This window comes from Acomys russatus, chromosome 13 (assembly GCF_903995435.1).
Source record: "Acomys russatus chromosome 13, mAcoRus1.1, whole genome shotgun sequence".
NCBI lineage: Eukaryota > Metazoa > Chordata > Mammalia > Rodentia > Muridae > Acomys > Acomys russatus.
Genome location: NC_067149.1, coordinates 15,947,882 through 15,963,752, shown reverse-complemented (window position 1 = coordinate 15,963,752; position 15,871 = coordinate 15,947,882). Strand labels below are relative to the sequence as shown.

Genomic DNA, 15,871 nt, shown 5'->3' with positions numbered 1-15,871 from the left:
CTCCTCTTAACCTGCTGCGGGCCAGGCACATGGCTGGGTGATGGAAATACAAGGGTGGACTCTCTGGTCCCTGTCCCTCTGTGCCTTTTGTCATTCAGTGTTGTGAGGCCCCTGTTGGTGCTCTGTTTCTGGTCTCTCTGAACACCAAATGCCGGTCATAAATTATCAACAGAAAATGTGTCACCCAGCCCTCATGAGACAGTAGACCCTGCAGGAAGAGCTTGCCTATTTTACTGGTGTAATCAAGGGACTTGCCTGCGGGTTTCCTTTACAATTATCAATTGCATTTTAGAGCAATTGAAAATGGCTAAGGAGGTAGACACTAAATCTGAGTCAACATCACACAAAATACATACATGCACATATGTTAGCAAGACTCGATGCCTAGCTCCATATTTATATGAATGCGTATGTACACACATGAATACGTACACATGTGTGTAATGTTGCTGGCAAAATACATGGTGACTATTCAGACATATGTATTAATTTTCCAATGAAAAGCAATTTTTAAAATATCCTTCATATGTTCAAATAAGTTGTTGTTTGGCAGCACAGAGGGCTGGGGTCATTCCAGGAGAAGGACTTCAAAGAAAGCCTGGGGTTGCACATGTACAAGCCCATCACTTGGGAGGCTGAGGCAGAAGGATGGAGAGTTCAAAGCCAACCTGAGCTACATAGTGTACCTTGTAAGAATGAAGAGTGTGGGCTGGAGAGATCCAGCTCAGGCAGTAAGAGCACTCACTGCTCTTGCAAAGGGCCCAGGTTCCCAGCATCCACATGGTGGCTCACAACCACCTGTAACTCCAGTCCCAGGGGATCTGACTCCCTCTTCTGATAAAACTCCAAGGACATCAAGCATGCACATGGTGCACACACATACATGCGGGCACATGGAACACATACATACATACAGGCACATTGTGCACACACATACATGCAGGCACATGGAACACACACATACATGCAGGCACATGGCACACACACACATACATGCGGGCACATGGCATGCATACATACATACATGCAGGCTTATGGCGCGCACACATACATCCAGGCAAAACACACATACATATAATGAATAAATCTAAAAACACAAGAGAGGGAAATTTGATGAAAGATGTGACCACATGGGTTCATGCCAGGGCCTGTGCAGGGCAGAGCCTAAACTGGATTAGACTTGATTGACTTCAAAGTCAGTCACCCCTGAGCTCCGTGAGCTTCCCATAAGGAGTGGGTTATTCGTGTGTTGTGTGCAAATACAATACATATTTTTTATAATCCTGAATTTTAGAGTAATTAGAAGGCAAGGAAGCCCCTTGATTGCACAATTACCTCACGCATGAAGGAAACCCAGGCTTTGGCTTTGCAATTTTGGATCTGTAGCAACCTTGTGAGACATCAGAAGGCCTGCAGGGCATGGGCAGTTTCCAATTCTCAAGAATCATTAGCTTGTTCCCCTAAGGACCTTATTTCTCTCCATGTCCCACTGCCTAGGAAAGCACCTGGCACTAAATAGGCCGTCAATAAAATCTGATGAGTGTCTTCACTTATGTATTCCTTCAAAGCACATACCACTTACTTTTCTCTGTGGTGGGATCTTCTTTAACTCCTTCCATACAACTGTAAGGGGTTATTACACTTTTTTTTATGTTTGCTTAGAATGAAACACTATTAAAAAAGCAATAACCAGCTAGGCGTGGTGACGCACACCTTTAATCCCAGCACTCAGGAGGCAGAGGCAGGCTGATCTCTGTGAGTTCAAGGCCAGCCTAGTCTACAAAGAGAGTCCAAGACAGCCAAGGCTAAACAGAGAGACCTTGTCTCAAATTAAAAAAAAAAAAAAAAAAAAAAAAAAGCCATTTAGACAACAGAAAAAAAAAAGCCCTCCTCCATAATTCTAGATTCAACAAATTACTCATCTCCCTTTTTATAAATTGTATACATAGATTTAAAGTACGTGGCACAGGAGATCTGAGAGATCCTGTGAGTGGGTTGTTCAGTGTCAGACTGTGCTAGGCAGCGGGATAGAGGGGAGTAACGCTGTTACAGGATTGATATAAATGATAGGACGTGGGCTTTGATAGCCAGCTTCACATACAAACCCGCTTAGGGAAAACCTGATTTCACTGATGCATGGGATTAAAAGTGCATGTCACCAAAGCATGTGTCACCAGTCAAAGTACCTAGGGAACAGGCCCAGAGGCTGCATGCTGGCAGCCTGCAGGCCTTGAGTGACTCACGCATGTGGTCTTCCTTACCCACACTGCAGCTTTTAAAATGCAGTTGCTGTTAACATGCTGAAACACAGATGCACTTACGGATTCCAGCTACCCTGCTACCTCAGAAAGTCAGATCCAGTGACAGTGGGTGGGGCTGCAGTTGCTTGACTGATGCACTTACTCATTCTTGGGGCACACAGAGAAAGGGAGATACAGGCTATCCTGATGAGACCTAATAGGCTGTGACCAGACAGTGGGGTAGGAGGACCCCTTCTGTCAGAGGTCTAGGGAGAGGGGACAAGAGGAGAGGAAGGAGGGTGGGTGGGAGCGGGAAGAGAAGAGCGAGGGGATAACAATCAGAATGTAATGTGAATAAATTATAATAAATAAAATATACATCTAAAAAAGAGAGAAAGATGCACATTTTCTTTCCTACCCAGTAGTCGCCTTTCATCTCCTGTTGTCACTCCCAGATCGGACCAATACATGGTGGCCATCCAGCATGCTGCTTTGTCTTGATTCCGTCCCTGTTCCAAAGCCCACATTAGTCACCTGCTGTGGCAGCGTTGGCACTGCCTTCGCTTAAATCACGTTGCTATCTTCCAACCTGGGTGCCTTTAAAAGTTCTCATTAAACATTCTTGCGTGTCAGGCTCTGTGTAATTAGGAGGGTAGGCCCATCGGCAGGCTGGCTCCCAGCCGAGCTCCTGTCTAACAAACACCCCCTCGGGCTGAGTCCTTACGAGCACGTCCAGAAAGGAAGTCATACTCAGTCCCTCAAGCAGTCATCTCAGAGGCAGTTGTAGCGTCCAGCTGTTTCCGGCTGCTTCCAACAAGACAGGGAAGGCTTACGTCAAAGCAAATGGTGTCCCCCCCCCCTCCTTTACATTTGCTGTTGGGATTTAGAGCCACTCTGGCAAAGTCAGATGGAACTCTCATTTCTTGACCTTCTTGGTCTTTTGCAAAGCACTGATGCCTGACACTTAGACCCTCTTCTGAGTGGATGTTTCATGATCTTCTGGACAGACACCCCGCCACCCCCGGTCCCCCGTCAGTGTTTCTGACTGGAAGAAGAACTCTCATATCCTGTCAGTGAGAACGCAGAGTGCGAAGTCACATCAGGAAAACAATTTCTTTAAAAAAAACAAAAAATTAAACATTCACTGACTGATTGGCCCAGCCCTGCTCGCCCTGGACATTTGCCCAAGATAAAAGGGAAAAGAATGAAATAAATCTGTGACAAGACAAAATTAACAGTCGCTCGTACCAGCTCCATGCTTAATAGACCCAGAGCTGCAAACCACTCACAAATTCATGAGCAAACGAATGGACCATAATATTGATTTTTCCTGTGTGATGCAATAGTCCTCAGCCCTGTGTAACCCTCAAAGTAATTACAGGTGGGTCTTCATTGCACAGGCCAGACAGCTCGTCTGTGTGCTTCCATGCTCGCTCACAAACTTCTAGAAAACGCAACTGGTGCTTCATTAGAAAGCAGCCCAGTGGCTCCTAAGGAGAGGAAGAGGAGCAGGAAGGACTGCTAAGGACAAGAGAGGGGCACAGGGTAGTGGGGAGGTCACCGTCCCCTCTGCTCACCCATCAGACCTCACCCTTCCCGCGCGTGCTAGCCTACACCAATTTTGTCTCGCAGAAGTTGTTATAAAATCAGACTGTTGTAGACTGACGTGTGGTGCGTGGTGCAATGAGCGCTTATTAGGAAGGAAAGCCCAACCTGCCTTAGGGGATGAAGTAACCCCCACTGTAGTCAGACACAGCAATGGTGAGGGAGCAGAACAAGGAGAAATATGCAAATGTCTCTGTTTCCAGTCCATAGAGAGCTAGGAAGCCATCCCAGAGCTATGCACCTTATTTATTTTATTTTATTTTTTTAAAGGAAAAATACTGAGGCAAGAAAAGGGCGGACTTTGCCGATCCCCTCACATTTTGCTGTTTAATTTACAAGCAATGACGTTTGCCCTTTTAAAGCATACAATTTATTTGGCGTTTTTTAACATATCAGTCTTGTATGACCACAGCAGCCACTTAATTCCATAATGCTTTCACTATCCAGAAAGAAGCTGTGTACCTAGCAGCAGTCACCCCCACCCGCCACCACAGCAGCCACTAATGTGCCTCCTGTCTCTGGCTTTGCTAAAACTGGCATTGTCACAGGAAGGGAATCCTGCCATGCGTGCCCTTTTACACCTGACTTCTGTCATTTTGCATAGTGTTTCTAAGGCTCTCGGGTCACAGTGTGCATCAGGGCCTGGTCTCCTTTTATGGCTAAGTAATAATCGATTATGTAGAGATTATTCATCAGCCAATGGTCATCGGGTGTTTCTATCGTAGATTCTTATGAACAGTGCTATTGGTGAGTTTTTGTGTGGACAGACAGACTTCATTTCTCCTGGACATATATCCAGGAGGGGAAAGTTTGGCTGGTGGCATAATTATATTTAAAATCTTGAGGAACTGCTAGGCTATTAGCGAAGAAGTCGCACCATTTTACAGTCCCACCAACAATGCACATGGCTTTTCACTTCATCACCAATTCTTGCTACTGTCTGCCTCTTTCGGAGCAGCTGTCATACTGGCTGTAAAATAGTCCTGCAGTGTCCGTTTGCATTTCTGCAATGACTAATGATGGTGAACATATTTTCATTTGTTGACCAGAACAAGTACACAGAGTAGACCTGGCTGGGACCTGAACACGTGAGCACCTTGCTTTTTCCCTTTTGTTCTTTCATTCATCCAATGAGCTTACACGGAGATAAACCCACCCCGGGTTAGACACAGGCAAGCATCAGAAGAAATAGAAATGCTAGCTTCTGCCTTCAAGAACTGTAAATTATCATTAGGGATAAAAATTACAAAAGGATCCTAGTGAACGTATATGTCTTGAGGATACACATCTCAAAGGACAAAGGACAGAAGATTAAACCAAAGGCCACTAGACACAGACAATTGTTCCCTGAAAGCCCACAGTCCATCCCAACACTTCCTGAAGGAGCTGGGATGCTGCAGACATTCCTGTGTGGGCATTTGCTACAAGCACTGAACTGTGTTGACTGTGGAGGGTAGGTGCAGGGCTCTGAGGATAAGGGGCATTAGAGTGGGGTGTGGTGTCCTGGGTGAGGTGTGTCCTGCCTCCTCCTTGCTGCAGATTCATTGCACAGGACTGGATTACATAACTTCTTTGCACAAGGCTCTGGCACTCCAGGGAGGCTGCTGGGTCAGATGTTTGAGCCGTTCTGGAAACCAAATGTGTGTGCTGGCATGGAAATTGTGCCAGGTAGGGTAAGAGCCCGCCTCTCACTCCAGCATCTTCCTCTCCCCACGCCTAAGTGGTTGCATGGTTTGGTTCTCGTCACGGGTCCCCCTGCTGTCTTCCTTCCTCAGCGCCTTGAGGCTGGGCCAATGAGACATGTGGAGAGCTTCTTTTATAGACGGTTCAACAGCGAACAGGCAGTGCTGGACATGGTGTTAGAGAGGAGAGCTTGGCGTGCAGCCTGTTTCCAGCATCTCCTCTCCTTGTGCTGATCTGTGAGGAAAAAGGGGGAGGCGAAAGGCAAGGCAGAAAACACATGGACTCAGCAGAAGTGTCAACTAGAGGTCTATAGGTCTGGCATCCAAACTAGAAACCCAAGATGGGTTTCCCCTAGCTTCGCTGAGGAAATGAGATGCAGTAAAAGTCTTCCTGCCCATTGAACCAGCCGATGCTCAGAGATGTGCTGGGGTGGGGAACACGTAAAGGGTTAAACCCACTTTTCTAGACTTAGCAATTATGCTCACGTGTCAACATGCACACATAGATCCTAATTGCTCATGACTTAAGTCCTGACAAAACATATTAATTCATAAAGCTCCCAACCAAGGCTCTCACCCTGAGGCTATGAATCCAGCTTTGCTGGCTCTGGGGGCGGGGGGTGGGGGGGTGGGGGTGGGAATCGTCAAAAGCTTAGAACTTTAATTCCCCTGCTCTCCTGGCCCCTGGCCCTCTGATTCCTCACCTTCCCTCCTATTCATACTCTCAACCCATGGTGCCCCTGGCTTCCTCAGTTTCTTGGTCTGTAGGTAGGTCAGCTCCACACAGCTGATAAATGAGCACACCTGGCCAAAATTGGGAAAAGGCGAGCTTTAAAGGAATCATAGCCCCAACTCCTTAACCGCTCGGCGGGCACACCACAGTGAGCACCCTTCCCAGCCAGATGGTCTTAGGACCATAGTGGATGAGAGCTAAGCGAGTGGCCCTTGGTGCCTGGCTGCCCTCGATTCCAGCCTGGAGCTGAGGGTTTTTATCTGTGTGATCTTGAGAGCTTACATAATGTCTGTGAGATCACTTTCTCAGCTGCACTCCCTGGCCTGAAAAGGAAGGTGGAAATTACAGCAGATCCATACAACGCGCATCACTGGGCTGGCACAGCAAGGGACCATTAACTATCGGTTATTGCTTTGGCAAATGAGATCTCTGAGTTCCCTGGGAATGAGTGTAACACATACGCATGGCGTTTACTTAGCTTTCAAAAGAGTCCCACATGCTAGCTCTTGAATTCCATCCTTCCTCCAACAAAGTCTCTATTTGGGTAGCAATTTACTTCAGACTCACTTTCACAAAGGCTGCAGTTATTCTTCTGACTTTTTGTTGTCTCTGTGTGTTGTTAAAGCATTATCCCAAGCCCCAGTTTTTTCATTTATACACAGATGATTAAGAGAAAGGAGAGTGAGAACTGGGCAGATGGAACATGGGTTAAATAAAAAAAGAACTCTTAAGCCAATGCCAAGTATGATGGTACATGCTTGTAATTTTGGCATTGGGAAGGCAAAGGCAGCTGGGGCTCAATGGCCATCCAGCCTAGCCTACTTGGCAAGCCTAAAGTCAGGGGGAGACCTTGCTCCAAACAGCAATGCCGAGAGCTCCTAGGGAGCAACAGCTAAGGTTGGTTGTCCTCTGGCCTCTACATGCAGGTGCACAGAAACACAGAAATAAATAAATAGATAAATAAGCAGAACGGACTGCTTGATATCATCAACCATAAAAAGATATTCATAAGCATTTCACTAGTTGGCTTTTTTGCTTGGTGGGGCAATATTATAAAGAGATTTTTTTTTTTTTACGTATAACAAGGTCAGTCACAAATACTAATAATTGGACACATATTCCACCAGTGTGAAATTGGTGTGTAAGCCCATGAGATCTCTTCGAGTCATAGAGAAATGGCTCAGTTCCAGCAGGCCATCCTTGACACCTGAACTCCACAGAGCTCTTCAGCTGAGTGCAGTGACTCCTCACCGTGCCACACAGGACAGCCGTGCACCCAGGAGAGAGGAAAGGCACAGACCCATCCATCATATGGCTACTGACCTAAGGGAACACTTTTCTGGTTGGGGGAGAAAGCGACAAAAGCACACAAGCAGACATTTCATAACTGCGCGCCCAGCAGTGGTTTAGTGGTTTAGCACAGGCTCTGAACGCCCTGGGCTGTAGTTTCTAAAGCTTATGAGGCATCTGGACTCTGAAATTCTGTCAGGACATTCCAAAATGTAAATCAGACTCAAGGAGGGATGTTCCTTCCATGGGGTCCCAGCTGGCTGTCTTAGAACTGTCTAGACTTAAAAAGTGGCTGGGACTTAAATGGCTAAGTGGCTAAGAGGGAGGAAGGCACAGCAGGCAGCAAAGCAGGGAGTAGAGCAGGCAGCCCAGTGCCTTCCTCGAGAGCGTCAGGGGGGCCAGGGCTCAGTGAGTGGAATGCAGCCTTCCTGTTGCTCTTGTTCTCCTACCTGACCTGACCCCTGGGAGTCTGAAGTTTATTGAAACAGCAGCCCGAGGCTCTGTAGTGGACAGAAAACAAGTTTAGAGGTGATGGGTCCAGTAATGTGTGCTGTTCTTCCTCATTTCAGAATCCTTTCAAGTGGTTGTCAGAGGAAATGGCTTCCGACATGCCCGCAATGTGGACAGGGTCCTCTGCAGCTTCAAGATCAATGACTCAGTCACACTCAGTAAGTCCTGGTGACACTGGTTGGACGTGGGGGCAGGGGAGGGGCTGCCAGCACAGCCACTTACAGGGGCGTTCAGAGAACTGCTCCAGGGAGGAGCAGCTGGTCCTATCGACGCCTTTGATTCTGATCTGAGTCTGGACTGCTCTGGGTAGGTGCAGCCCAAGAGTGTCCAGCCAGGGAATCAGGACAAGGCTTGACGTAAGTGGTCAGTGTCCTCCCATCCCCAGCACTGAACTAGCCCTAAGGAGCGTGAGTGTCTGCTGTTGGGATTGGAGAATAGCCTGCAGTGACTGCTCGGACGCCGGACTCAGAATGATGAAAGTTTATTGTAGGCCAGACAAAGATGGATCAGTCAGGGGCACAGCTTGGATTCAAGTACCAAGGTGACCCTGAGCCATTCTTAAAGTGAGTTATTAAAGGGGAAAACACTATAACCAAGCAGGAGGAATCAATTATATCCCAGGTACATTGTGCCTAACCAAGGAAGAAGAATCAATTCTATCCCAGGTATATTTTGCCTAGGTAGCTAGACAAAGCGTTTTAAGTTGGTTGGCTGGGATTTGGGGTAGGGGGAACTTAAGGGCTTTCTAGTTTCCCACTATTCTGGGAGAAAGGAACATAGCAAGGGTTGTGGTTTTGTTTAAGTGGAACACATATCATTAATTCAAGCGGAACATTTAACAAGTATTGGATTGTAAGCAAAGGCTATTTTTTTATGTCAACCAGGCAGAGCCTGAGAACTTAAATTTAATTTCACCTTATGATCAAAATGGAGACTAAAGACAAAAATGGCCTCTGTTATGCCAAAGACGGAAATCGGGTGTTAACAGAGGAGCTACAGTTATGCTAAAGACCAAAGGTGGTATCAAGGTGTGGGGGGGGAGGGGCCATAGTTATGCAAAAAAGTTAAAGCAGGCCTTAAAGCCTGCTTCCTCCCTGTGGTCTACTAAATTGTTCACTCCCACACAGGCTCTGCCTACTTAGGGCCTGTGAAACTGGAGGCTTCTCAGCAAAGCACTGGAGATTTTAGAGTAAGAATGAAAACAAGATGGTCTAAATTGATTAATCCTGAGTAAATTGAAAACCAGAATACTGGGCTTGCATGTGTGGATTCTGGGACTTTTTCTTTTCAATCTGGAAGATTCTTGCTTGGAGTCGCCAAGAAACTCTCAATGTGGTGAATTCCTTACAGAAATCAGGAGTACGGAAGCAAGGCTTAGTGCATTTCTTGAGGAAAAATGCACGGTCATAACAGTAAAAGCTCCGGGAGACATCTGCAGCAGGCAAGATCTGAATGTAAAGACGTGTGACTCAGTGGCTGTCCGGGGAGATGGGAGGTCTGGTTCAAGAACAGATGCTGGGAGCCTGGTGATTATTTGTATCTGGCGTCCATCACATAGACAATTCCTGGCTCCCTGTCTGCAGTGATAACCAACAGCCACAGCATGCTGCATTTTTTTTTTCATCTCACTGTGCCCTCCCCCACTTTATCCTTTCTGCCCAGCAGACCAGAGGTTTAGGAGGGAAGGATGGCAGATTCACAGGCAGCTTACCACCCACTCTGTGTTTTCTGCTTGTAGCCCCAGAAGACAGGAGGTCTGAATCTGTTTTTAAATTAGGAGAATTGGACACACCTTTTTTTCTTCTTTTTTCTCTCCTTGACACCTTGAAACCCTCTTGATAATTTAAACACAAGCAGCGGCTTCCTCATAACCATCTGGAATTTCTGGCTTGGAATAATGTCAAACATTGAAAGCATTCGGTTAGTTTTTTTTTTTTTTTTTTAAATGGGAATGCTTTTGTACGTCCAAAATGTGTGTGCCGTTTGAATCCATTTTTCAGTGTCCCTGAGCAGAGGCACCATGTGGAAGCTGCTTCCCAAGCCACTGTAAGTTAATTCCCACTTACCCCTGAGAGCCCAGTCCCAAACTCTAAGCAGGAGACAGGACACACACACACACACACACACACACACACACACACACACACACACACACACAGAACAGACCCAGCACTTGCCAGTTGATCTGCCAACTCTTATCCCTTTGTTCCTCTTCCTTTCCTGGTATGCACAGGACACCTGTGCCCAGCCCTCCACTTACTCACAAAAAAAACAAACAAACAAAAAAAACAGGTCTCACACACACATACACACACAAAATACAGGCCACCGTCGTAGGGGAAGCAGCTGGAACTACAGACTCACACCTCTCCTAGCACAGCTTTTGAGGGCTGCAGAAGACAGCAACAGCGACTCAGTTCCAGAGAGAATTTGCTTGGTGACCCCGATGTTAAGTTCACTGTCAACCCAGGGTTTCTCTGTGTAGCCTTGGCTCACTTTGTAGACCAGGCTGGCTTTGAACTCAAAATAATCTACCTGCCTCTGACTCCCCTCCCTGAGTGCTAGGATTAAAGGCATGTACCACCACATCCAGCTCAATCTAATTTCTTAAAATTACAAGGTCAAAGGTCAGAAGGTCTTCAGGTACAGACATAACAGCAGCGTCATTCTAATACTAAACCACTGTAAAAGATATTCACTTTAAATTGGGAAGGGAAGTAGCAAGCTACCCCAACTGGCTGCTCTGTAATTGAGACCTGATGGTTCCATCCCATCCCAAATGGTGTGAATGTTCTAGAAAACTAGCTGATATGGACCCTATGGTACTTGAAACCTGGCTGCATGGTTGAGAAATTCAATTTTAATTTCACTTGGCTTTATCTAAATGTCCATACTGCTCAGGGCACAGCAGACAATGCTATGACATCATTAAAGACACAAGCGAACCAATGGCAGCATCAGCACTTTCAAATACTCAGGAATCTTGCATTCCCAGAAAACCAGAGTCACTGGTTTATTGCTACACAGTATCGTAGACAATAAGGGGGCTATTAGACTGGATGTTTCCGAATTAGCGCCTCACTTATTTTTCTACTTTTCAATTATTTTTTTAGTTAACATATAAAGCAATGGCTTTTATTGTGACATTTTCTTATCTATCTTTCTGCTATCTTCTTGTATTCACCCCCTACCACTACCTCCGGCTATAAACACCTCAGCTTTTACCCATACCTTCACCCAGAATTCAATGGTGACCATTAGGAAATATCCCAGGGAGTTGGAGGAATGGCTCAGCAGTCTGAGTTCACTTCCCAGCACCCACATCAGGAGGCTCACAACCATCTGTAACACCAGCTCCAGGGGCTCAGACCCACATCAGACACACACACACACACACACACACACACAAACACACAGAGTAAATAAAATGTACCTTAAAATTAAGATATTCCCAGGAAAATGTAACAACAAAATCTATTGAGGACAATGCGTAAAGACATACAAGGAGACATATGAGTGACATTAAAACAAAACAAAACAAAACAAAACAAAAAAGTCCTTAAGGGCCCATAATCTGGACTCCAAGCATAGCGCAGTATCTGGAGGCAATGGGGAGGCATCCTGGCTCCACCAGCTGCAGCTGTTCCTGTAACCCTGTTTGCAGCATCCTGTGCCTGGGTTTTTCTTGTGAAATGCTTGTGACAATAGCTTCTATGTCATAGGTTGTTAAAAGATTTAGTGGGACTCACAGGCATGGCCTGAACAGCTGCCCAGTCCTGGCTGGTGTTACTCCCTTATTACCAGTGACTGTGTCACTGTCACTAAACAAAGAAGTAGCAGAGCACTGTAAAGATACTTGTTTTACATTTAATATTTACTTCTAGTACAGCCCCGGTAACCAGCTTTTTAAGTTAGCAAAATAATTTTAAACTTTATATAGAAGAATAAGCTATAAGAGCAGCCAGGGAGAATATAGAAACCCTGCCTGAGCTGACATTAGAATCAACAACAATCATTCAAACAATGTTTGGCTGGTATAATTGGCAAACAGCCATAAAACAGAGCTCCAAACAGAGCCAAAGCCCACTACAAATTTAGTGTTAAAACAAGTGACCATTCAGATCAGTGGTGCTGGGACAACTGGCTAACTGCTTAGAGAAACGATTGAGTTTGATTTTTACCTTGCACTTTACAGTTAAACAAATTCTAGATGAAATGAGAACTTGAAATGTGAACATGAAAAATATAACATTTCTAGAAAAGTAAATATTTGCACAATTGCCCAGCGGGTAAACATGCTGAGCTAAAAGGGGACTAAAGCTTGAAAGGAAATAAAAATTGATGGTGTAAGCACATGTTTTTAAATTCTCCTGTTACCAGCTCCAACAAAAATCAAAAGGAAAAGGAAATAAGGAAAAAAAATATTTATAACATATATAATACAAGGCCAAAAGTCTTAGTATAAAGATATCTACTGAAGCCTGGCATGTAAAAAAAAAAAAAAAAAAAAGAATAGAAAAATGAGACTGAGGTGATGACTCAGCAGGTACAATTGCCGGCTTGACAACCGGAGTTCCACCCCGGGGTCACTCAATGAGGGACCGACTCCTGCGGAGCTTCCCTCTGTGCACACAAATAATAAAGTTGTTTACAAAAGTAGAAAGAGCAGGTAAAGTGGATGGGAAGGGTACTTGTAGGAAAAAACGGTGTTCAATGATCAGGTGGGGAGTGCTCCGTGTGGCCGTGGCCGTGCAAGAGGAAACAACCAGCTCTCTTGGACTTTCCTAGGGTTTTGTTCTTGACACAAATTCCCATGTAGCTCAGGCTGGCCTCCAACATACCATGTAGCTGAGGTTTGCCTTAATTCCTAGTCTCCCAAATAACTGTGATAACAGGCACATGCCGCCACATCCAGCTTCGGTGGTTGCTGATTTTGCTATAGCGAACCTGGGAAGAATAAGAAAATCTCAGTGTCCAGAACTGGCAAAGATGCAAAGGGCATTTCTATGCGTGGTCAGCGAGACACCATCAGACATCTTACGAAGGCTGTTCTTAAAATGAGTCGACTGCTTTTTACACATTTTGTTTATGAAGCAGAGTTGGGATTTAATAAAGATATCTTCACATAGACAGGGGAAGGAGGGTTAAGAGGAAGAGAGGGGGGTGCCAGGAGGAAGGTAAGATGCGCCCACAATCGTGGGTGTGGGCTTCTCAAAGAAGAGGCTCAGAAAGTGAGACTAAGCTAATCAGAAAACTGAGTTATTTACATTACGGCACATAACAGTAGCAAATTTTCTGTTATGAAGTAGCAACAAAAATAATTTTTATGGTTGGGTGGGTCACCACAGCATGAGGGTCACAGCGTTAGGAAGGTTGAGAGCCACTGGTCTACAGCGACTGGGAGAATGATCACTTCTGTGGCAATGTTACATCCTGTGTTAAAACAAAGTTACATGCCGTACAGAAAAGCTAGGCCTGCTTCTGTTTCCCTTCACACACACTCACGTGCGAACTTGAAAGACAAAATGTTCGCAGCAGCCACCCCTGAGTAAGACTACAGTAAATTTATATTTCCTCCTCCCTGTCTTTCTTTCTTTTTTTTTTTCTAAGATTTCTACAGGAATGACACTTGACTTGCATTAGAACTCATTAAAGTTGTTTTTTTTTTTTTAAGTTTTTTTTTTAAAGTTTAATTTAAATGCTGTGATAATTATTTAGGCCTCGCATACATATAAAAATTAGCATTTGGTTGCCTTTCCAGAGTCCCTTCTGGCCAAGAACATACCTCGAAAACACCACAAACGTTATCAGTTTATCCTGGCTGCACATCCTCCTGCAGGATTCAGTGTGCGGTGGTGCCAAGAGAGGTCTGCTTCCTTCCAATCGGAAACCCACTTGCTTAGAGATTAGAATGCTTGAAATGAGAACACTGGGGTATGAGCTGAGAAATGACCCAGTTTATGCACAGTAAATAAAAAGTGGACAGTTTACTGGTGCAATAGTAAAATGCACGCCAGACTCTCCTTGTGCTGGGCAACACACATAGAAACGGAGACGCTGGCTTTTTACAGACTCGCCGCAGTTTACAAGACGTGCTGTATGCTTTCACGGTCATGTTTTACTTTCTATATAAAATGCTACTTACCAGCTTGATTTCTTATTTAACAAGCCTGGCCATGGCTTCCTTTTTGTACACTCCCAAAGGATGGGCCTCCGTCCGTCCTCTTTAAGGATACTTTCTCAAACAGGCCATTTTGAAAGTTCCCCCAAAGAGGCTCAGCTTCTCAAAAGAAAAGAAAGACCTTCATTTGATTATTGATGGTGCTGGGTGTTTGGGGTTTTTTTTTTTTTTTTTCCAAACTTTGTCTTATTATCCAGAAACTATACTTAGTCTTAGAAAACATCTGGGAGCTAGGGCTGCTGCTGCGGGTGCCCTGAGGTGATTATCAATGCATCAATAGAGGAGGAAGACAGAGGAAGAAGAAACCTTAAACTTCCCAAGAAAAGCCTTCGCCATGAGTTAGAGAACTCACAGGTGTGCTGGTCAAAGGCACTGTGTGTACTTTGCTTGAGTCCCATGAGAATGACACAAGGAGAATGGGGTCTTGATTCTCCCCCCCCCCCCCAGGAGGCTTCATCTCAGAGGTACCGGCTACTGACTGCTGAGCACCTAGCTTGTCCCTGTGCTGCCCAGGTGCCCTTCTGTGACATCTCTTCCCTTCGTCATCTCATTTTCATCACAGCCACACTGTGGGAAGAGTAAGCTGTGCCCTCCCTCATCTTTGTTGATGAAGAAATAGCCATGAATATGGAGAGTCGTAGGCCACTAGCTGGCTAGGTAACAACATACACTTGGATGCTCTCATTCCAAAGCTTTGGACCTCTTCTCTACTTTGCCATGAAAAGTGGATCTCCAAGATCCCAAAGCCCCAGCTCCAGTGCCTGGGTGGCTGATGTGCACCTGCCCCAGAGGGATTTCCCTGCTTGTCCATATCACACATAGAGGGGAGACTGGAACCTCAGTCCAGAGAGGGCGGATCCCAAGGTTTAGAGCACTCTTTTCCTCAGCTGGGAGTGCGGCCGCAGCGAGGCGCCTGTCCTCCCTGCCTCCCTAAGTTGGTCCTCTCGCTTGAGCCCTGGGACCTCCCCCCTTTTACTGTCTGTGCACCTCCACCGCCCCTGCTTTCAGATGGAGCGCAGGTTTTGTTCTGGTTTTTGAAGTGGAAACAGTATGTTACGTCACGCAAACCCAGACAAACAGCAGATAGGTTGAGATCCACCATGGGGATGTGGAATTTGAGGTTTGCCACCACAAAGACTTTCACAGGAGCAGGAGCAGGTTGAAAGAGTTATCTGCAAGTTCCTGTGCAGGCTGACTTAGTGTGGGGCTATCAAGTGTTCCACGCCCCCAAGAGAAAACGATAAGCCTTGTGTGGACTTGGACGCAAAACAGTTCTCTGTAGGAAGGGTTGAGGCAAATTTGCTTGAGTTCCCTGAAACCTGCCTTCACTCTTACCCATCAGTTCTGTGGGAAGTGAGACCCCCCCCCCACCTCTATTTCTGCGCCTAATGGCTGAACCTTCACAGACAGTACCCAGATGTGTGTAAGTGACGGGCGGGGACTTGGTGCAGCCTGCTCCTTTGTTGTTTCTATTCAAGATAAGGCACCAAGCACGGAGACAGCTAGGCCCTGAGAGCCCCAGGCAGGCTGTGATTCTGCTTTGTCTAACTACGCATTCAGCATTCATTTGGAAAGGTTAGGCTGGGTCAGCTGAGGGAAAGGAATAAAGATTGCTGGTGGCTCACACCCT

The 15,871-nt window shown here is 45.8% G+C and overlaps 1 protein-coding gene across 1 annotated transcript in view; it reads left to right on the top strand.

Moving 5' to 3' along the window:
• The window catches only part of Antxr1 (ANTXR cell adhesion molecule 1), a 190,325-nt gene that overhangs the window by 66,212 nt on the left and 108,242 nt on the right, over positions 1 to 15,871 (top strand). The window contains exon 10 of the mRNA XM_051154860.1: positions 8,120 to 8,218. Coding sequence (XP_051010817.1) covers positions 8,120 to 8,218 — 99 coding nt within the window. The remainder of the gene's footprint in view (positions 1 to 8,119; positions 8,219 to 15,871) is intronic.